The sequence below is a fragment of the Budorcas taxicolor genome, chromosome 18 (assembly GCF_023091745.1).
Source record: "Budorcas taxicolor isolate Tak-1 chromosome 18, Takin1.1, whole genome shotgun sequence".
NCBI lineage: Eukaryota > Metazoa > Chordata > Mammalia > Artiodactyla > Bovidae > Budorcas > Budorcas taxicolor.
The window spans coordinates 55,635,476-55,658,277 of NC_068927.1; the positions used below are offsets into that span (position 1 = coordinate 55,635,476).

Here is a 22,802-nt window from a genome sequence, read left to right on the forward strand (position 1 = left end):
GTTTCCTTGTTGCACGGTGCAGCTTGTTAGATGTGTGTGTGTGTGTGGGGGGGGGGGGTGGTGCTTGAAGGAGGCTGTGAGGGTCTCCATATGTCTCCAAGCATGTCTGAGACCTCCGAGTGTGTTTTGCATGGCTGGTAAGTATCCGAGTGGGGATTTGAACCCAGAAATGGTGGGCTGGAGTCTGGATTCGTGACCTCCCTGCTGTCTGGCTGTTTCCGAGGAGAGTTCTGGGCAACTCTGTTTCTGGAACTTTGCCTGGGTCACCAGCAAAGCCACCTGCTTGACTGTGTGTGTGTCAGCCTCTGCCACAGTCCTGTGGGCACCCTTCACACGGGTGTGACATGCTGGGAGTCTGGGAGAGTGCGAACACTGGTGTGTGTGAGCACAAGTGTGAATGAACTTGCGTGTGTGTGAGTGGGAGTGTTGTGGTGTGACTGTGTGTGTAAAAACCCATATGTAGGTGGCTGATCTGTGGCTGTTCCTCGAGTTCCCCAGCACACGTGTGTGTGTGTTTCCACATCTCTCTGCACGTTTCCGAATGGACTCGACCCCCCAGGGGGTGGGTGAGCAGGCAGATGCCCCTCCTCCTAGGGAGACAGGTCATCGAAACCCAGAAAGAAAGGAGGCGGAGAGTTCAGAGCAGGGGCTTGAGGTGGGGAGACAGAAACTGAAAAAGGTGGAAAGAGAGTGAAACAGTGGGAGGAACAGAGCTAGCGTGGCGCCCGCCTCATCTGTCTTCTCTGGGGAGGCAGCTCTGGTAAGCCGAGAGCCCCAGCTGGCTCAGTCTGCCCATCAGCAGGCAGACTGAGTCTCTTCAGTGACAAATAACAGCTTCTGCCTTTGGTGAGCATAGATGACCTGCCAGGTGCCCTTCTGAGCACTTCCCTCGGGAAACCTCCATGAACCAGCACAGCCATCCTATCAGGTAGATCACTGCACACCCACTCTCCGGATATGGACACTGAGACCCAGCAAGGTGAAGCCACTTGTTCAATGCACCAGAGCCGTTATGTCGCAGAGGCGGGATCTGAACCCACACTGGTCAGCACTGCTCTCAATGGGCAAGGCTCCTCACCTCCCAGGCTGTTCGTCTCCCAAGGGGCAGGTGGAGAAAGCCATCTGTGAGCCACCATGTGGGAGGTGGAGGCAATAGTCCTTTGTCCCTCCCTCTATCCACATCTCTTTCGATTTGAGCTTGCAGCTCCCCACACACCCCCCGTAAAGGGCGGACTGTATTTTTCTTCCTTTGAATCTGGGCTGGCTCTTCATATTTCTGGGGGTCAAGAGAAGATAGTGGAGATGGACCAGATCTGAGCCAGGGCCTCAGGAGGCCACGGGCCCCTCTGTTCTCTCTTAGGGTCCAACCAAGCCTGTATTCTAACTGAACAAACCAAACAGCCTGCTGGTCTGTCACCATGCAGCCCAGTCACTCCTGTTGTCCCCACTGCCTACCAGCAGAGCTTCCTTGCTGACCCGTGACTGGGCACATATACACAAGAGAGCCCTGTTGAAGCCACCAGAACTGCCCAGCGGAGCCTAGGACACTAACCCATAGAAAAATGAGCTAAAAGTTAATTGGCCTTTTGAATCATGAAGCTTTGGTGTGGTCTGTTACACGGTGAGAGCTGACTGATACACGCGGAGGGCCTGGGGAGACAGCAGGGGACAGACTATCAATTATTGCTATAATTAGCAACTCATGAGCTTCACACTATGAGCATTTGAATCCTGGAAGAGACCCACGAACTCAGATTGGTGGCTTTTTAAGACTTTATCATTAAAAAAAAGAGAAGACAACAGAAGAGGGAGGTAGGGGGAGAGGGGAAAGAGGGTGGCGGGCTGGGAGGATGAAGGGAACCTCCCCAAATGTCAGATCCAGGTGACCTTCCTTCCCTGATGGCCCCAGCCCACCCCCAATCCCTTCTCTGTCCTGGGGGTCCCCAGCCAGCATCTTCTGAAGACCCAGGCCTGAGATCTCAGCTTGGGTTTTGAGCAGAGGTGACGGCACAGTGGGGTGCAGGGCTGGGAGGCCTTGTCTTTGTCCGTGAGAGACCCTCGAGTGGGCACTCAGGCCCCTCATGTCACAGCAGGGTCCCAGGGAGGTAGGCGTTGAGTTGGGGGTGGGGGGGCGTAGGAGGTGGGCCAGGTGGTAACCGGAAGCAGGTAAGAGCCGGAAGCGGTCACAGTCCAGAGGGTGGGGTCTGTGAGGAGGAGAGGAGAAGCCAAGTCAGGAGGCAGCGAGGGGTGTGGACCTCGATCAGGCCTTCTGTGCCATCAGCCCTAGAGGGAGAGGGACACAGAGAGAGACAGAGGCAGAGAATCGGGGCAGACATGGGAGAGGGAGAGAGACAGAGAGGAAAAATGAAAAGACAGGGAGGCAGTCAAGATAAAGCGATAGAGACAGGCGAGAGGGACAGACAGAGCAGGACAGAGAAGAGACACAGAGATAATCAGAGCTGCAGATGTGGAAAGAGAAAGAGTGAGAGAAACAGAAAGACAAAGGAAAAGGCAAGGTTTGGGGAGAGAGAGAAAAGAGTGGAGAGAGAGGAGAAAAGGCAGCTTCCTGGGGCAGCAGGAGGAGATGCTCCCTCCACCACTGCTGTCCCAGAGGTCCCCTGGGACCAGGGCCTGCCTGTCCATGGTTGGTCAGGGCAGAGCTGTGATGCCCATGGACCCGCCAGGCCCTGAACAAACCTGTCCATCTCTCTTTCCAGGCTCAAGCTTCCAGAGTCCTCCATATGTCAGCCCTCGCGGGTCTCCACTCTCATCTCCCAGCCTTTCTACGGGCCCTGAGTTTATTACTTACCCATTTGACTTACCAACCTCAGGCCGGCCTGAGGGGTTGTGGGGGGAAGAGGGGTGTGGCCCAAAGGACTGTCTCATAGCCTTTGCATATACTGTTCCTTCCTTTCCTGTTTCACTCCTCTTATTCTCCTGGTCTCAGCTCCAAAGTCCCCTCCTCCAGGAAGCCCTCCCTGAACTTCCCAGCCTGGGTCCAGTGCCCATTCTGGGCTCTTCCAGTTCCCGGGTTCCCTCCTTCCAGCCCTGCTTACTGTAGGTCATTACCGTCTAGGGGCAGGCCTGTCTGGACTGTGAGTTGCACATGGGCAGAGCTGAGATGGCATAGTCACTGCTGTGTCCCCAGCACAGGGCTGGGCACCCTGCTATGGGTGGGCTCACTACGGGAGTCTGAAGGTCTTACAAAGGGTTGGGAGTAGCATAACCCCCAACCCAATGTCCCTAGACCTAGGACACTCACATTTCTCCTGACTTCAGCCTCTATAGATAATGCCACTCTCCTTCTAAGTTCAAACTCATCCCCATTGATCCTGGAAGACAAAAGTAGGATATTAGTGGGTGTTTACCAGACACCTCCATATGCCCCTCCCACTTCTTTCCTGAAGAGAATCCTCTATCAGGACAAGCTGAGTCATCATTTGAGAGGCTGGTGGTGGTTTAGTTGCTAAGTTGTATCTGACTCTTGCGACCCCGTGAACTGTAGCCTGCCAAGCTTCTCTGTCTGTGGGATTTCCCAGGCAAGAATACTGGAGTGGGTTGCCATTTCCTTCTCCAGGGGATCTTCCCGACACAGCGATCGAACCCGTGTCTCCTGCTTTGGCAGGTGGATTCTTTACTGCTGAGCCACCAGGAAAGCGTGTTTAAGAGGGTGCTGGTCCTTTAAGCGAATATGGAGCTTTCCGCTGGATGGGTGAAGTCTGGAAGAAGCAAACTCTGGGAGGAAAACACGGAGCAGGAAACCTGTGTTTGCATCTCCAACTCCCCTCTTATGCAAATGAAGCATTTCAACACCGTAATCCCAGAAGGAGGGGCATCATCTTGTTCAGGGGCGGGGCGTGGTGCCCTGGGGTGCGGCTTAGTTAAGGGGGCGGGGCCTTACCTGGAGGCCTGCTGGTCACGTGTGACTGAGTTTCGGTGTAGCCCGCCATGGGCTGGCCCTCTGGGCTGAAGGCCGCACCCTGCCCTGTTGAGGGATGCAGGCTGAGCCCCAGGATGCCTGGTCCAGGCTTCGGCACTCCCCTAGAAACACGAGGCCCCCCTGTCCCCACCTTCTCTCTGTACCTGTGCGGTTGGATTGATCGATCATCGGTTGCACGATGCGACGCCGGGCGTTAATGAACCTGCGGGGGGGTCATGGAAACGGAGGAGGGTGCAAAGAGTGAGTAGAAGAGGCCGAAATGAACACTGAGAGGCAGAGAGCGAGTGGGCTAGAGAGGACACATAACAGGGGCCGCCGGAAGAAGAGAGGCTCTGAGGGGCTGCGGGGCCTCCTTCAGCACCGCGGACAGCGCCCGGCCTCCCACCCCGGGCAGGCCCACGGACCGCCCAAGCCTCCTGTGTCACTCACCAGTTGTTGACTTGCAGGATGGTGAGCCCCGTGTCCTGCGCCAGCTGTTTCTTCTGCTCCTCTGAGGGGTACGGGTGCTGTAGCCACCAGCGAGAGTTACCCGGCTTGCCAGGCTGCCCTTTGATCCCCAAGGCCTGGCCTGCCCAGATTCCCCAGAGGGATTGGCGAGCCCAGGTGGGGGCAGGGCTGGGAGAGCCTTCATGTCTAAGCTTCTATGCTCCCCGGAGCCCAACGGAGGGAGGCAGAGCCAAGCTTTGGGCAATTACCCTTGCATCACCTCCCCCCACCCCACCCCACAACCTCTTCCAGCAATTAGAGGCTAATTGGCCAACTCTCATTAGGGAGGTGGAGCTGGGGTTGGGTGGGACTCCACCACCCCCGGGAAGGGAGGCAAAGCCCAGCACCAGCCCTTGCTGAGTCCATTAGGTCCTTGTGTATGTCTCTCCCTGTCCCAGTCTCTATCCTTCCTTGTGTCTGGCTGGCTGGCTGGCTCTCCCCCTCTGTGACTCAATCTCCCCTTGTGTCTCTCTTGCTCTGATTCAGTGCTCCCTAAATCTCCCCATCCCCATCTTCTTTTCAGCCTCCCCTTGTCTATCTTCCTGTCTGTATTTTACCATCCCTGTCCCAGAGGCAGAGGGGTACAGCGATTAAGGCCGAACTGCTGGCATTTGAACCCACTTCGGGCGTGAGACCACGATCTCCTCATCTGCAAAATGCAGCTAATAACATCCCTGCCCTCAGAAGGATATGTTTGGCTGGATGGTGGATGATTGACAGGTGGGTGAATGGGTGGGTGGGTTGGAGGGGAGGACTGAACGAGTCAGGAGTCCTTGGTGGCACCCGGCACACAGCTGGCATCCACGGATGTTTGCTCTTGTCAGTTCCCATCTGCTTGAGAGTTTCTCTCAATTTCCCCCTGCCTCAGCCTCCCATCTCCAGATCACAGTCTCTAGGCAGTCATCCTGCCCCATCTCTCTCTCTGCCCATCGCGTGCCCAGGGCCCCAGCACTCTCACCGAGAGGTGCTGGAACAACCAGGCTCTCATGATGTTGGTGGCCACCTTGGGGAAGATCCCTCTCTTCTTGTTCCGCCGCCGCTCCTGGTCCAGCTCCTCATCCTCTCCCCCAGAGCTGGGAGAGGCCACACTGGTGTCCAGTCCGTCTCCTGAGTGGGGAGAGGGATGCTGTGCTTGTGGACAGGGAAGTAGGGGGCCAGAAGGACCCAGAACCCTCCTCTGAGGCGCCACACCACACCCCAGTGACACTTGCCCCTCTGGAAGTCCTACCTGCTGCCTAACTGCAATCCGCAGCCTGACCCCTGCCTTTCCCCTCTGCTTCTCAAGTTTCTTACCTTGGTCACTGGAGTTGTCCCCACTCTGAGAGGCCAGGCCCCCGCTGGATGGACCTGGGGTCCCCAAATGCACAGACCCGCTGTCTTCATGGTCTCTAATCCATGTAGTATTCTGGAAAGTAGGGGTTGGAAGTCAGTGTCAAAGCTTGGGATGCAATATACAACAGTGACTAAGACCACAGGCTCTGGAGCTAGGACTCTTGAGTGTGAAGCCTATCTCTGTCTCTTTGCTGGCTGTGTGACCTTGGGCAAGTCACTGCACCTCTCTGTGCCTCAACTGGAAAAATGGAAAACAATAACCGTCCAACCTACCCCCTCCCAGAGTGGTATTCAATGAGTTAATTTACATAAAGGCACATAGCAACTGTTCAGTAAAGATGAGCTTGTACAGATCTCCCGAACCTTATCTGAAATCCTTGGAAACCAGCACTGTTGCAAAATTCTAAACTTTCCACATCTTTCAGCAGTAAAACCAGTGCCCATGCCCATGCCGTGTATTTCCTAACACCCACAGCAGGGAATGGGGCATAACCTCGTCATCAAACTCATTAACATTTCTGCAGCAAAATGGATGAATACTTAACTAAGTGGAATAAATAAAGGCTATAAATAGCCTCTCATTAGTTCAGGTCAGATTTTGCTGCCAAATGAGTTTGCACTAAACTTAAACGGGGAAAAAAAAACCCCACCAACTTTCAGTTTTCAGAGATTTGGGGGGCTCCAAATTACAAATCAGAGAGTCCAGAGCTATATTTTCTTTATCCAAACTCCTACAGGTTTTGAGGAATTTGACGATGCATTGAATTCACCTCTGTCCCAGCTTTGTGTCCCAGGAGGCCTACCGACCCGGATAGATACATCAAAATCATCAAGACTATCGTTCAACTGTTGGGAGGCAGCTTGGGCGAAAATGGGGGTGGAAACAGCCACAGGCAGTTGTTGAGCCCCAGGGTGAGCCCTTCCCCTGCTGAATGTCTTAGACCCTGCTCACTGCGTTGTAATCAGTCCCCCAGCCCTGCAAATAACCCAGAGTGGATGTATCATCTGCCAGGGCTCAGCCTGAAACACTTGGTGGCTTAGAGAAGTTTCCTCTGCGCTCAGAACATCTGTGTGGAATTTAGAGTGTGTGAGCCTTGGGGATGGGCTGTGTGCAGACGGTAGGATCATCAGGTCGGAAGGCTTTTGAGCATCGTTCGAACTGTCACCCGCCCCTTCTGGCTCTGGATCCATTCGGATGCTGTGGGTGCATGCGTGTAAAGTCGCTTCAGTCATGTCCGACTCTTTGTGACTCTATGGACTGCAGTCCACCAGGCTCGTCTGTCCGTGGGATTCTCCAGGCAAGAACACTGGTGTGGGTTGCCATGCCCGACCCAGGAATCAAACCCGTGTCTCTTATATCTCCTGCATGGGCAGGCGGGTTCTTTACCACCAGCACATCAGTGTGCCCGATGCTGTCCCGAGTCTGCCGTGAGGCACGTAAGTGTAAACGTGCTTACGTCCCTGCCCATCATGGCAAGGGCGACCCTGGAGAGGAGGCATCTGTGACATGGTCGTCACCTGGGCAGAGCTGAGACACGCAGCGGTGTTTGAGCATGGTTGTGTCACTCTCGGAACTGGCCAAGTGGCTGTATCTGATGAGGGCAAGGCTACGTTTAGTTTTCTAAGCTGGTGGCTTTAGTTAGAAGGGCCGGGAGTGTGTGTGGTTATCCTGATTCCTGCATGAGCTGCCCGGCGACTCCATGATTCTGTGTGTCTGGAGGGAGGTGTCATGGCCACGGGAGTGTGCTGGTGGCTGAGTGAAGATATGGAATGTGACTGTGCCTCCGAGGGAGCTGCAACGGGTCAGCACACGCACAGGGTGTGCCACTGAGAGGGTGCGTATTATGGGTTGTTGAGCTTCCCTCGTGGCTCAGCTGGTAAAGACTCCAGCAGCAATGCAGGAGACATACAAGAGATGTGGGCTTGATCCCTGGGTCGAGAATAGCCCCTGCAGAAGGGAAAGGCTACACACTCCAGTATTCTTGCCTGGAGAATCCCATGGACAGAGGAGCCTGGTGGGCTACAGTCCACAGGGTCGCAAAGAGTCGGACACGACTGAGCGACTTAGAACACGCACTCGTGGGCAGAGGCTCACCTGTGACTTCTGTCTGCGCATGCTCAAGTCTACGCAGTTGTGGTGAGGCTATCCGCCTGTATCTGGGGGCGGGTGTCGTGTTGTAGAATTGTGGAGTGTGTTGATAGCGTGACTGCCTTGTGGGCGTGGGCCTCCTTGGGATCTGCATGGCTGTTGTGTGACTATTACCTGGGTGCTCAAGTCTATGAAACCGCTGTCTGATGGCATCCGAGACTGAATGGATCTGGAGCCACGTGGTCACTGACTGGCAAGGTGTGTGCCCACGCCAGCTGAAGTCCGACTGTTAGGGGACTGGGGTGACATGTGTGTGCCTGTGGGCAGGCACCGTGGTTGCTCTGGGTCTAAGTGTGACTGCAGCTGAGTTTGTATGGCAGGAGCTAGGGCCGTGTGGGTGGCTATTTTGTGCCTGGGGTCTGTGCACCGTGCGCACGCACACACACACACTCTAGAACGGCAGTGTCTCGGGCAGGCTGTGAGATCTATGGCCCTGTTATGCCGCTGGGCTGTGTGTGTTTAAGAGTGCATGCATGTTATCAACTGGCTGTGAGATGTGGCTGTGTGTGAACCTGTGTGGGTGTAGCCCAGTTCACAGGGGGTACCTGCAGCTGTTTGGGTGTACACGTGAGTGGTCCCATCCAGCTGTACCGCAGTCTGCACAGCTGTGGCCCCGTCGGCGCCTATCCCATGGTCAGGCTGTGCCTGGCTGTGCCTGCCTGAGGCTGTGTCACGGTGAGCATGACCCACCCCCGGCTCTCTGGGCATGCCTTTGGTGGCAGGGCAGTGCCTGCTGCCCCATGCCGAGCCCACCTGGTCTGGGAGGCTGGGGCAGGAGGCTGGGCAGTCGTCGAGGTCCTCTCTGCAGCTGCTGTCCCGATCCTCGATGACCAGGTCGATGGGCATCTTCCCCTTGAGGCAGGTGATGTAGCGGTGACAGAAGTTGTCGCACAGGTCGTGGACCTGAGGGGGCACCGGGGTTCTGGGGGGGCCACCCGGGGGCCAGGGCTGGGGTGCGCGGGGTGGGGGTGGCCGCCTGCTCCAACTCTGGTAGGGAGAGAGCCTGAAGGAGGGGCGGAGGGGGCAAGGAGGGGAGGGATGGGGGGCAGGGGAGGCTGTGCGGGGAAGTGAGAAGCACTTACCTTCTCCAGCTCCAGCAGGTGGAAGCGGAGCACTTGAATGGCCTGTATCATCTGAAAACAGACAGAGGAGGGGGGAGAGGGAGGGAAGAAGGGAGGGAGACAGACAGGAGGAGGAAGAGGCGGAGGTGAAAGAAAGAAGGCGAGGAGGAGGAGGAGGAACAGAGACAGAGAGACAGAAAAAGTGCATTGGATGACAGAGAGAGAGTACAAAGAGCAAAAACCAGTCGACAGAGGCAGAGAGAAATTGACCACAGAGACGGAGGCCCAGGAGTAAGGAAAAGGCAGTGTGAGGTTGAGATCAGAAATAAAGAAATGAAGCAAGAGGTGCCAGAGGCAGAAGAGGACTCATCACAAGAGGCGTGAGCTAAGGTCAGCTCTAATAAAAACACCCCATCCTTTGCCTGCGTGGCCTCTGATCTAGGTCCCACCCTTCACCTGAAAACTACATTTCCCAGAGTCCTTTGCCAAAGGGTTCAGCCAATAGGAAGCCCTGGTGGGAGCTGGACCAGGAAAGGAAGGTACAAGCTGGGGTATTTATCCCTCTCTGCTTCTCCTCTCCTCTCTTCTCTTTCTCTCCGTTCTCTCTCCTCTCCTCTCTCCTTTGCAGCCAAGTGGTTTCATTTATTTAGGTGTGGACTTTGTTCTGCTGACTGATAGAACTAGCTAACTTAATGAGTCCCCAATCTGTGCCAGGCATTGACTCAGTATATACCCAGAATGGGGCTTCCCAGGTGGCGCTAGTGGTAAAGAACCCTCCTGCCAATGCAGGAGATGAAAAGAGAGGTGGGTTCGATCTCTGGGTCAGGAAGATCCCCTGGAGGAGGAAATCCTACCCACTTCAGTATTCTTGCCTGGAGAATCCCATGGACAGAGAGGAGCCTGGCAGACTCCAGTCCATAGGGTCGCAAAGAGTTGGACATGACTGAAGCGACTTAGCACACACATACTCACAATAGCCTTACACGATAGAAATTATTACTAGCTACACTTTACAGATGAGGAAAAAGGGCCCAAGGAGGTTGACCTGCTTGCCCTGGATCTTAGAACTAGTAAGTGTAGTTGAGATTTGAACTGAGGCCATCGAATCCCTGTTCACAAACTCTAAGCTACACTGCACTGCACATGGCAAAAATTATCACTATTTGAGGATGTGGGTCAGGTGGTCTCCTCTCTGCTCCCACAATCAACCCCAGGGCTACGGAGGGTGGAACAGGAGACCCTCTTGGAGGAGGGGGTGTTGGGGAGGGCCCAGGTCTCACCAGATTGTCCAGCTCTGGGTTGGAGGAGAAGAGGGGCCTCTCGGAGCGGACCTGGGAGAAAGAGAGAGGCAGGGGAGGGCACATCCCATCTCCTGCCCACGCCCCCCGCCACTTCACTGGCTCTCCTGGGACACCACGGATGGTGCGTGCCCACCTGCTTGGCAAAGGCTGCAATGTCTTCGTTGAAGGAATCGGAGGAGCAGACGTCACCGCCCGGGGGTGTGCCCAGCCCAGTCCCAGCCCCATCACGGGGAGAACACGTGGCCAATTCACATTTCTCAAAGACCAGGGCTAGCAGCGGGAAGAGCGGGTGGCTGGGGGAAACAGGAGGAGAGAGGGTTCATGAGGGGTGGGCGGGGGTGGGGGTGGGGCTGGGAGGTATGGTGCAACCGGGAGGTGGACAGGAGACCCAGAGGAAAGAGGTGGAGAGACAGACGCAGAAGGAGAGAAACACATCCAGAGAGACAAAGAAACGGGGTGGCGGGGGGTGCATCCCGAGAGCCCTCAGCCTTGTCCCACTCACCCATAGATCTCATCTTTCTCCCTTCTCAGGCCGTCACTGTCCAAGCCCGGGGGCTGGGGAGGCCGATGGGGGCCATAGGGCCCGGGGGCTCTCGGTGCCGAGGACACTGCCTCCGAGAAGCCAGCCAGGGCTGCGGTGCTGTCCACGATGCCGGGGTAGTGGGGCAGCTCATCGTACTGGGGGGGAGGTGAGAGGGGAAGCCCCAGGGAGGTGTCGACACAACAAGAAACCTCCCTACCCTCTCACCCAGGAGATGCCCCCGCCCTGCCCAGCCACCTGCCCTCCTGTCTGCATAGAGCTGTCCGGGTGGGACTGAAGGCTCCATCCTCAAGCTTTCACTCGGACCCAAGGACTGTGAAAAATGTCCCATCAGAGATTCCCGATGTATGGGCAGGAGGGTCCAAGGGAGAGAGACTGACCCAGGTCTCAGATCTGAGGGTCGGGGCATCAGGGATTGGCTAGTTGGTAACTGTCAGCTTCTCCCAGAGTGAGGAGGGGAGAGATATTCAGAGAGAAGGGGAGAGAAGAGAGAGACTGGGAGGGAAATGAGAGAGAGAGAGAAAGCTTAGAGGGAGGGAGACAGAGAGAGAAATGTTGGGAGAGGGTAAAAAAATTAGGCAAAGAGAGAAAGAGGCAAGAGATAAGGAGAGATGCAGAGACAGAGGGAGGAGTAGAGAGGGAGAGGGACACAGAGAGAAGATACAGGAGGAACAGGCAGAGGGAGATGGAGACCGAGAGGCAGAGGAGGGGAGAGAGGGGAGCAGGAGGGAGAGATTGATTTTTGCTCATGGACACTGCCTATCAAAGCAGTGCACTGTTTGTACACAAATGTACGCATACCATCTCCCCGACTTCAATTTCATTTCACAGACCAGTATGCACATCTGAGTGCATCTTAACAACTTGTCACACTCCACTCCCCATGTGAACCCACACACACACACACACACACACACACACACAGAGCCAAAAGCCAGGCTCAGGAATGAATGAAGGAAGGAAGGAAGGCATCAGACATTTAGCACCGTGCCTGGCACACATTCAATACACACTTGTTGAAACCAAGTATAACCCAGCACAACCACACAAACCCACTTGTGCGGACCACCCCAAAGAGAAGCCAAGCTTGAGATTTCTCTCTCCTATCATCACAGAAGCAAACGCACCGGGGAAGCCAGGGAAATCTGAAGGCACCCGGGTCCCACCCTTTCCTTTGAGGGAGAAACTGAGGTTCGAAGAGGCAGAGAGACTGAACAGGGGGGAGTTTCAGCGTTCCTGCCATCGCGGAGGGCTCTGAGTGTGTCTCTGCCCTCTTCTCCTAACTTCTCCTGAGTCCTGAAGTTGAATCCAACCGCCCCCCACCGCTCATCGCGGCACATCTTAGGACGGCCTGGAATCCTGTGGTGTTCCTGTCCCCTCCACCCCCCACCTCCACTTCCAAAGATGCATGCTCACCTCTTCGCTGACCTCTCATCCCCCAGGACCAGGAGAGAGAGAATCCCTTGGCTCTGCCTGGCCAGATCCACCTCCCCAGCCCTGTCCCCACCCCTAACCCTCCGAGAGGACTTGGAACAAAAGTAGACGTGGGAGAAGGATGGGGGAGGGCAGGAAGAGAAAGGGGGTGGGATAAAGGGCCTGGGATGGAGGGGGAGACCGGGGCAGAGAAGGGGAGACTGAGGGGCAGGGAGAGGGGACGAGAGAAAGGGAGCGAGCGCGCGGGGCTGAAGGGGGCCACAGCTCCCCAGGGAGGCGACGGAAGGATGCGAAGGGGGGTGGGGGTGCGACGACCGACCGGGGCGCAAGATCGCCCGCCCTCACACCTACCCTCCGGGCCATGGGCTGATGCCGGCGGCAGCTCCCGGGTCCCTCCAGGGCCTGGCCGGCGGGGAGGGCGCAGCCGGGGGCAGCGGCCCCAGATGGCCCGCGGTGCCGACGCCAGGGGGTGGGGCAGGAGGCTGGGTGCCCGGCCCCCCCACCCCCACCGCTGTCAGCGGCAGGCGCCCGGCAGTGCGGAGGCTCCGAGCATGGACCCCCAGCCTCCTGCCCCCGCGGGGGTCACGGCGAGGGAAGGGGCGAGCAGGCGAGGGAGGGCCGCCCGAGGCCCCCTCCCCGGGGCCCCCAGCCCCTCCCCCGGGTCCTGGGAGGAGGGAACCAGCCCGAGACCCGGGGACCGCGAGGCGGGGGACAGAGGCGCGCGGGGGGCCCGGGCCCGGGCGGCGGGGGGCGGCGGGGGGCGCGCGGCGGCTCCCAGCGCGGTGCGGGGTCCCGGCGTTGGCGGGCCGGAGGGATGCTGGCGGCTCCGTCTCGCTCTCTCCCCCTCTCCCGGTCTCTCCCTCTCTCTGTGGTCACATCCGGAAGTTCCACAGCGGAGATGCTTAACCCGCTGTCCGCCGGCGGCTCGGCCGCGGGCCGGGCGGGGCGGGGCGGCGGCGTCCGGGGCCCTGCCCCGCTCCCCCTCGGCGCCCCCCGGGGCTGCGGCCGCTTTCGGGGCGCCTTTTTGTACCGGAGCCTCCGCGCGTCTGGTCCGCCCGGGTCCCCACCCCTCCGGCCTCCCTCTCTCCGCGGCGCCCCCTCTCCCCCCACCGCGCTCGGGTCTCCGCCGTCTCCCCCTCCCGGCCGCCCCGGGTCCTTGTCTGTCTGTCTCTCTCCCCCTTTTCCACCCTTCCCGGTCTCTCTCTCCATCTCCCTGCTTCACTGTTTTCCTCTAGATCTTCAAGTCTGTCTTCCTGTCTCTCTCTTTGTGTCTCTGTCTCTCGCTGTGTCTCTCCTTTTCTCTCTCTCATCTCTGCCCCCTCGCCATATATCTATGCCTCTCTCCAGACCCCCCAGACTCCCCACAGCCCCCTTCCCGCCTCACCTTTTCCTTGCTCTCTCTTTCTCCCTGTCTGTCTGTCTCTGACTGTGAGACAGATCAGAGGAGAACCAGAGGCTGGACGTCACCAAACCCCTTTTCCTACTTTCTCTTGTTGCTCCAGACCACCCCTCCCCACCCTGCAACTTCCCACCTCTGGGAGACAGGGACACTTATGTGCTTCCCTGAAGCCATCTGTGTGTGTGTGTGTGTGTGTGTCTATGGCTGTGTCTGTGTGCCCGATGGTTGGTTCATGCCTGTTACGGGTGTGTTGTTTCTGTGTATGAATATGGTGAGTTTGGGGTGTTGAAGTGTGTGCCTAGATACCTCACTCTGTCCCTCTGCCCACTTTTGACCTCTGCCTTTTGCAAGTTTCTTAGCCTGTATCCCCCTCAGCGGTTCTCAGGAGTTTGTGGTGGAATCTCCGAAACTGAAGGTTAAGATGTGGCTGGTTACACATCTGCTGGAGATCAAAGGATTCCCGGAGGAGCCTGGGGCCCAGGCAGCCTTTGAAACTGGTGTTCTAGTGAAATAAAGAAGGTATCTGCAACAGAAGTTTATTGAGCACCTACTGTGTGCTGGGTGATGTTCTGGAGATGTCACAGGGAGCGAAGAACAACCTTTCCTGGCCTCCTGGCCCTCACATGCTCCTGGGGATGGTGTGGGGGAGAGAGGAGAGTCAGGTAAATAAATGCGTAAGTATAAAATCACATTTGGAGGTGATAAGTGCTCTGAGATGAAGCAGAATAAAGACAGGGAGATGACAAAAGCTGGACAGGCAAGCCCTCAGGGGAGGTGTCATCTGAGGGGAAACCTGGAGAAGGGGATGGAGGGAGCTCTGCAGGTGTCTGCCTATCATGCCAGGCAGAGGGATGGCAGGTGCAAAGGGCCTGGGGCAGGAATGTTTTCCAGGCCAGCAAGGGCAGGAGGGGGCATGGGGAGGGAGAGCAAGACTTGGGATTCATTCTCTCACTGGCTTTTTCTACAGTAGGGTCTTTGAGGAAAAAAAAAAACACGGCATGTATTTTAAAAATTTATTTATTTTTGCCTGTGCTGGGTCTTCATTGCAGTGTGCAGGCTTCTCTTGTGGAATGCGGGCCCAGTACTTACAGCACGCCGGCTCAGTGGCTTAGGTGCTCTGCAACACGTGGAGTCTTCCTGGACCAGGGACTGAACTGCGCTGGGAGGCAGATTCTTTGCCACTAGGCCACCGGGGAAGTCCTTACATGTGTTTCTTCTTAATTTTTTTTTTCATTTTATTTCTGGCTGTGCTGCATCTTCACTGCTGCATGCAGGCTTTCTCTAGTTGCGGCGAGCAGGGCTGAGTCTCCAGTTGGGGGTCAAGGGCTTCTGGCTGCAGTGACCTCTCTGGTTGCGGAGTACGGGCTCTAGAGCACAGGCCCACGAGCTGTGGTGCATGGACTTAGCCGCTCCTTGCCATGTGGGATCTTCCCGGACCAGGGATCAAACCAGCATCCCCTACATTGCAAGGCGGATTCTTAACCCCTGGACCACTAGGGAAGCCCTTCAGGAGGGTCTTTATCCTCTGGTGACCTCAGATTCTCAAGGGGATGTGTAAGTGGGCATCAGGAGGCCTGTGAACTCCCTCAAGTCTTCCTGGCAAAGTATGGACCTGGTGCCTATGTGATTTTACAGGGAGATGGCCCATAGTTTTCATCCTATGACCAAAAAGGATGTTTGACCCCAACAGCTAGAAACCATCACCCCAGAGGAAGAACTCTAAAAAAGAAATGAGGCAGAGATCCAGAGAGAAGGGGACAGAAGTTGGAGGAGACGAAGACCCAGGGAAAGGAGGGGCAGAGGTGGGCAGATGGAGTCTGAGAGAGAGAAGGGGGCTGAGAGGGCTGGCTGGAGACCATACCCCCACCCCTGCTGGGCTCTCTAAGGATATTTTTATGACCCTCATAAACAGCTCCATCTCTGCCACACCCTGCTGCTCCCTCCTCCTCCTGTCTTGTGGAAATTAAAGGAAACCACCCAGGCCCCGGGGAAGAGGGTGAGACCGTTGGAGTTACAGCAAGAAGGACTGAGGTCAGGACAGCAGCAGCACTTCCCGGAGCGGGAGGGCGAGGGTGATGGCCTGGCCCCCCAGCCTCCCAGGAAGGCCCCTCTCATCCACCCAGGGCTCAGCTTCACATCCACACGACCCACCCCCTTGCCTCTGTCTCATCCAGGAGGACTGTCCCTGTCTTTCTCTGTGTCCCTGACTCTTGTCCTCTGACACCGCCCCCCCGCCTCGGCACACCATCAGCCTTCCTCCCTGGCCATCTCCAAGGATCTGGGGTCCACACCCACCTCAGATCAGCTCTTTCTTTTCTAAGCCTCAATTTCCCTGTCAGCTGAATGAGACAGGGGCCCGAGGGAGTGAGTGATGGCTAAATGGTTAAACTGGAAGGTGCCGGGACACCCAGACTCCAGCCTCCTTGACTGAGTCTGGGGTCCTCATCCCAATGGATGCTCCCCTTGAAACTCTCCCAGGCCTTGTTCCTCGGTGACACTGGCCCTTTAAGGAAGGCAGAGGGGTCGAGAAGAGCCTTTAATCACTGCCACACGCACCCCGCCCCCCAGATAGGGGTTTTGGAGCAGAAAATTAATTTAAATCACTTTTTAATTAAAGATGCAAAGCTCTTCTGGGTGCGCCCCCCTCTCCCCTCCCCCTACAGCCCTCAGTCGAGGCTTAGGGTGGGGGAGTCTGGGATCTAGGCCCCCAGCTTTGCTTTGGATCTGGAGGGGCGTGCTGAGGTCCCCAGGCCCAAGCTGGTCCTGAAGACAAGAAGGATGGCCCATCTGATTGTGATGGGGGTCGGGGTTGGGGGGAGTGGATGGAAGGAAGGAAGCAGTTGTGTCTTAACTGGGTGGGGGTCTGGGTGAGGCCAATTTGAGGGGCTGAGTGGCTCGAGGAGAGGTGAAAACAGAGCAGCGGAAAGAGAGAAAGAAGGAAAGGGGGTCAGCCCGAGTCCCAGAGCGATGCGGAGACAGGAGAGAGGAGGGGGAGAGACGGGGGAGAGACCGAGGAGAGAGAGGAAGGGAGGGACGCACAGAGAGACAGAGACCAGAGTTATTCCTCTCGTTGCTCTGAGCTCAGCCCCTAAACAAGGAGGAGGGGCTCGGACTCTGGAGCATAAATCTTTTTAATTAAAGAGAAGAGCAGGGGAAATAGGAATGTCTGGGAGAGAAACTGATGGGAAAGGCCAAAGGCTGGAGAGGGGACGAGAAGGGAGGCTGGCTCTCTCACTCCCTCTGCCCCAGTCTGTCTCACCCGGACACACACACACACACACACACACACACACACACACACACACCAGCCCAACTCTCTGCAGAGCTGTCTCCCTTCAATGGTTCTTGGCTGGACCCTTGGGCCCTTAGTCCCAGGCAGGGGAGGGTGCCAGTGTCTGCTGGCTGTCTGCATCTGTGAGGTGCTGTGTGGGCCCCGGTGTGCAGGTATCTGGAAGCCTCTTACCTGCTCTCATGCCTTTCTCTCTGGATGTGCGTTTGGGCTTCCCTCGTGGCCCAAATGGTAAAAGAATCTGCCTGCAATAAGGGAGACCTGGGTTCAGTTCCTGGGTGGGGAAGAACCCTTGGAGGAGGGCATGGCAACCCGCTCTAGTATTCTTGCCTGAAGAACCCCCATGGACACAGGAGGCTGGTGGGCTACAGTCCACGGGGCCGCAAAGAGTCGGACACGACTAAGCGAGTAACACACTCTCTGGAGGTGTGTCTGGATGTGTCTCTTCATCTGTATGTGTGTGCGTGTGAGTGCATCTCAGCAGAGGCACAGACTCCCACGTGAACACCAGCCTTAGGAGGGGTCTCAACCCCTAACCTCATCCCAGGCCTCAGACCCCCCCTGTTGATCCGGGGGACCTCCCAGGTCTCCCCAACCCCGGTTCCTCCAGCGTGGCATCCAAGCTGTCGGTGGTGGGGAGGAACCCTGCCAGGAGCCGCTCAGCACTCCCGCATCTTCTCTCTTGAGCCTGCCCGCTCCCTGCCTCAGTTTCCCCCTTTTGTCATCAGCTATGTCCCCCTTGCCCCTCTCCCCCACTCCTGGTCTCTCTCCAAGGGTCTGTATCTCAGAGGTAGGGGAAGACAGGGTCCTGAGTCAGGGGCCCCCTGTGGCTGTGTGTCTGTCTTGGGTGTCTGTCTTTCCAGCCGCCTGCCTCACGTGTCTCTCGCTCTACTTTTCTATCTCTGTCTCTCTTTCTCTGGACAATCTCTCCGTGTCTCCATCTCTCTCTCCTGCTCCCAATCTCTCCCCTTGTCTCTTTCTCTCCCGCCGCCGCCCCAACTCCGTCATCTCTGGGGACCCGTGTCTCTGGCCTTTGTCTCTGCACCTCTCTGTGCCCCCACCCCGGTCCCCGAGTTTCTGCCTTCCTGCACCTCGCTGCCCAGGCCTCTCGTAGACTCCTCGCCAGTTCCTCCCCCTGTGCCTGGCCCGGCTCCAGGAGAAGGAAACATTTATCTTGATGGGCGCCCCCCGCCCCAGCCCACGCCCGCCCCTCCTGCCCGCCGCCAGGCCATCCATCACCAGAGCTGGTGACTCCGGCGGCTCATTTGTCACCCGCTGCCTGCCGCCCCGCCAAGCAATCATACCATTAGCCATGGCTCGGCAGAGGCCACGGGGCGGACCGGGCCTGACCCGGGCGGGGGAGGGGCACAGGCCGCGACTCCCCCCGCCCCAGCCCCCTTCCCATCTCTCCGGCCTTTTTCTCTGAATCTGCCTCCTGTCTCCTTTCTGAGTCTCCCGCTTCACTCCTTTATCCTCGTCCCCCTCCTCTTCCCTTCCTCTTTCACTGTGTGCTTGGCTGTGTGTCTGTCTGTCCGTCTGCCCATCTGTCTCTGCATCTTTTTCTCTGTGTGCGTGTCTCTATCTCCGTTTCTCTCACACATTCTCTCTTTCACTTTCCATCTCTTTTTCTGTCTCCCCACCCCCACCCCCAGCTCCGTCTCTGTCTCTGGGGACCTCTGTCTCTCCATCTCGTTCTCTCTCCCTGTCTCCACCTCTATGCCCCAACCCTGGGTCCCTGGGGACTGTTTGTCTGTCTCTGCCCCTGGGTCTCTCTGTAACTCTCTGCCTCCGTTTCTCTCTATCTCCCTCTGTCTGTATCTCTCCATTTCTCCCTTTCCCCGCCTTGCCCTGCTCAGGTCCGGTCTCTCCATCTCTCAGTCTCTGGTTTTCTTCTGTGCATCTCCAAGTGGTGGCCTCTCTTTGGCTTTGTGTGCTGGGTAAGAGGCCGGAGGATTACATTCAACCTGGGGCCATCTCTGCCGGAATCTCTCAGCCTCTCCCGTCGTCCTCAGCGCTGCGTGTTAGGGCTCTGGTTTCCCTCTCCTCGTCCTCGTTCTCTGTCTCCTCGTCTTTCTCTGTTACCCTCCCCACGCCCGATGATGTTTTGTTCTGAGCCCTCTCCCTTCCCTGCTCCCTCCCCCCTGCCTCTTGTGTGTTCCCCTTCCCCTCCACCCTTCGGTCCCTCCTCTCCTGACCCCAGCTGCCCCCTTTCAATCCATCATCCTTGACATTTCCTTCCCTCCACCTTAGGGAGAGAAAATTGCAGGGAGAAGGCAAGCGGGGAGGAGCTAGTTGGCAGGCGCCCTGGGAGCCCCTGGAGGCCTTCTCCCCCTGCCCCGCTCCGGCCCCCTAGTCTTGAGTTGTCTGGAAGTCCTCCTGAGAGTCTGACTTCAGTCCTCAGGGGGATGGGAGGACACAGAGGAGATGCTGGGAGCAAGCCCATCCCTGTTGCTGGGATTGCAGAAGCTGAGTGCTGAGGAGGGAGCTGGGGTGTGGGGCCAGGGGAGGGAGGAGACCTGGGCACAATTGTGCCCCCCTCATTCCTTGGTGCCTAAGGAACTTCCATGGTGGCTCAGATGGTAAAATATCTGCCTGCAGCGCGGGAGACACAGGTTCGATCCCTGGGTTGGGAAGATCCCCTGGAGAAGGGAATGGCAACCCACTCCAGTTTTCCTGCCTGGAGACTCCCTTGGATAGAGGAACCTGGCCGGCAACAGTCCATAGGATCACAGAGTGGGACACAACTGAGCAACTAACATGCATTTTCCTGGGGGAAGAGGGAAGCCCCATTCACACCCCTCTGACCCAACAGCAGCCCCCAACGCTGGCACCTGTGACTCCCCACTGAATGAAACAGCCCTCCCTTTCATCAGCCGGAAGTTAATAAAGACCCCAACTTCTTTGCTCCAGGTTGGGCTCCCAAAGAGGGTTCTAGAATCCCCAGTGGACCTCACTGCCCATAGGAAGTGGGTGACCCGTTCATCAACACACCCTTTAATGCCTTCCTTCCCTGTCTCTCCTCCAGTATTTCCTGGGATCACCTTACAAACAAGCCTGGGACAGTGGCCAGCCAGGGACATGGTGGATGAGCAGAAAGGGGGTAAAAGGAGAAGGGAATCCCCACCCTCGGCTGTGATGGTTAACTGTATACGTTCATTCGACTAAGCTATCGTGCCCAGAGTTAAGGATATTACCCTCCATAATGTGGATGGGCCTCACCCAATCCGTTGAATGCCTTAAAGAAAACCAGACTGAGGTTCCCCAAGCAAAGGGGAATTCTGCTTCCAGACTGTCTTCAGATTTGAGCTGCAACCTCGGTGCTTCCCCGAGTTCCACTGATTTTGGACTTTTCAGCCTTTACAATCACATAAGCCAATGATTTAAAATAAATCTTTTATTACCTATTTACCCATGCATCCTGTCAGTTCAGTTTCTCATGCTACTACGTGGATGGACCTCGAAAACGTTACTCATGCTGAGTGAAAGAAGTCAGTCGCAAAAGACCACGTATTGGACTTCCCTGGTGGTTCAGTGGCTGAGAGTCCGCCTGCTAATGCAGGGGCCGCAGGTTCGATCCCCGGTGCGGGAAGATCCCACGAGCCGTGGAGCAAGTAAGCCCAGGTGCCACAACTACTGCAGCCTGTGCCCTGCAACAGGAGAAGTCACCGCCGTGAAAAGACTGTGCACCCCAGCTAGAGGGTAGCCACCACTTGCAGCAACGAAGACCCAGCACAGGCAAAGATGCATACACGAAGAAAATTCAAACATTGAAACAAAACCCCACATATCGCAGGATGCCATTTACATGGAATATCCAGAATAGGCAAATCCATAGAGACAGGAGGAAGATTAGTGGCTGCCTGGGGCAGGGGTGGAGGGGCGAATCGGGAGTGGCTGGGTCTGGGGGTTTGCTCGAGGGTGGGGTGTGATGAGAAAGATCTGGAACTAGACAGTGATAGCGGCTCCACAACGTGCCCTTGAAAACGGCTAGAACAGTACATTTTATGTGAAGTGTTCTTGTCATTTAGTCACTGAGTCGTGTTCCAGCTGTTTGTAAACCCATGGATGAGAGCCCACCAGGCTCCTCTGTCTGTGGGATTCTCCAGGCAAGAATACTGGAGTGGGTTGCCATTTCCTCCTCCAGGGGATCTTCCCAACCCAGGTCTCCTGCATTGCTGGCAGATTCTTTACCACCTGAGCTACCCAGGGAAGCCTCAATTATAAGCGTGTGAAGTGTATTTCATCATAATTTTTTTAAAAAGAGTTCAAGATATAGAGATCTATAGAAACTCACAGACAAGTGGCAGTGGTGAATTAACTCCAGACACGGCGTAGTTGCTGCTGTAACAAACCAGCCCAACGTCAATGGCTTAGAACAGCACAGCTTTATTCTCTCACAGTTCCAGAACCTGAAAGTCCAAAATCAGTCCCCATGGGCCAAAGTCAAGCAGGGCTACAACCCCTCTGGAGGTTCCAGGGGACAACCAGTTCCTTGCCTCTTCCAGCTTCTGGGGGCTGCAGCATTCCCTGGCTTGTGGCCACATTGCTCCAATCTTCAAGGCCAGCATCTTCAAATCTCTGCCCCATCTCCACACGGCCTCCTCCTCTGTGCGTGGCACTGTCTCCTGTCTGTCTCCCCCTTCTGAGGATCCACACTGATCCAGGCTGATCCCGGATCATCTTCCCATCTCAAGATCCTTAACGTAATCACACCTGCAAAATCCTGTTTTGTCACATGAGTGAACACATTCACAGTCTCCAGAAATCAGGACGTGGATATCTTCTTGCAGGGTTGGGGGGGGGGGGGGGCGTCTATCATTCAGCCTACCACGGATGGTCTCCAACAACTCCTCCCCTTCTTCCAGGCACCCTCTCCACCCACTGAGAGGTGGTGTCTATTACCCCGCCCCTTGAATCCTGTGACTTGCTTTGACCCAGGGGATATGGCAGACATGGGCTTACAGCTTACAAAGCAGCTCTCTTGGAATCCAGACACCATGCCCTGAAGAGTTCACTTAGCCAAGGGGGCTCCAGGGAGAGCTGAAGTGGCCCAGCCCACGCACAGTACCCACTGCCAGCCACAGATGAAGGCACCTTGCACGTTCGAACCCCAGCCAAGCTCCAAGATGAACGCAGCCACACGGTGACCTCAGCCACCACCAGCAGCAACACACAGAATTGTGAGGATCATTGTTTTAAGCCACCAAGTTTCAGGATGGTTTGCTGCTCAGTCATAGATAACTGTTACACACAGAAAGACACAGACACGGGGGAGGTGGGAGGGAGGGGGGAGACTGACACTTGGAAAGAGAGAGAGAAAGAGGGAAGGCATGAAGACACAATCGAGAAAGCAAAGCAGAGACACACAGAGGGGAAATTAAGGAGATGGAGGAGACAGCATCAAAGAGAGACAGAGACCTCTGGAAAGAGACAGACAGGGTGGTGCGGAGGGAGACAGCAGTGCACAGACAAGATACAAAAGAAAGGGAAACAGAAATTGTCAAGAAAGACACGGGCTCCGGTCAACAGCCCCAGCTCAGCTTTCAGCTGACAGTCAGCATCAACTGTCAGCCACGCGAGGAAGTTATCTTAGGAGTTAGTGGGTTGCCTTCATAACTGTAGTCTCATCTGACAGCTGATCACAATTGTGAGACCCCAAGTCCACCCAGAGAGGCTAAGTGAACTGGGGCCAACCACAAGACCACAAGAGATAATAACTTGTCATTTTTAAGTCGCTAAGTTTGGGGTGGTTGTTAGGTAACAACACGTACCCAGGATGAGATGCTTGGAGTGTCACAGAAAGGTGGGTGAGGAAATTGAGGGATTAAGGGGAGGTTTTAGGCTGAAGATTTATTTGGATGAAATAGATT

The 22,802-nt window shown here is 56.3% G+C and overlaps 1 protein-coding gene across 1 annotated transcript; it reads right to left on the minus strand.

The window, feature by feature from the left end:
* Nucleotides 1-2,109: 2,109 nt before the first annotated feature.
* Nucleotides 2,110-12,607, minus strand: MEIS3 (Meis homeobox 3). Its single transcript, XM_052655925.1, has 13 exons — nucleotides 12,596-12,607; nucleotides 10,772-10,947; nucleotides 10,403-10,562; nucleotides 10,249-10,299; nucleotides 8,990-9,040; nucleotides 8,661-8,810; nucleotides 5,720-5,831; nucleotides 5,385-5,533; nucleotides 4,370-4,446; nucleotides 4,084-4,142; nucleotides 3,902-3,985; nucleotides 3,263-3,332; nucleotides 2,110-2,204 (listed from the first exon to the last, which is right to left on the minus strand). Exons 1-12 carry the CDS (start codon nucleotides 12,605-12,607, stop codon nucleotides 3,283-3,285), a joined length of 1,131 nt encoding a protein of 376 aa, XP_052511885.1. The 3' UTR covers nucleotides 2,110-2,204; nucleotides 3,263-3,282.
* Between the last annotated feature and the right edge of the window lie 10,195 nt (nucleotides 12,608-22,802).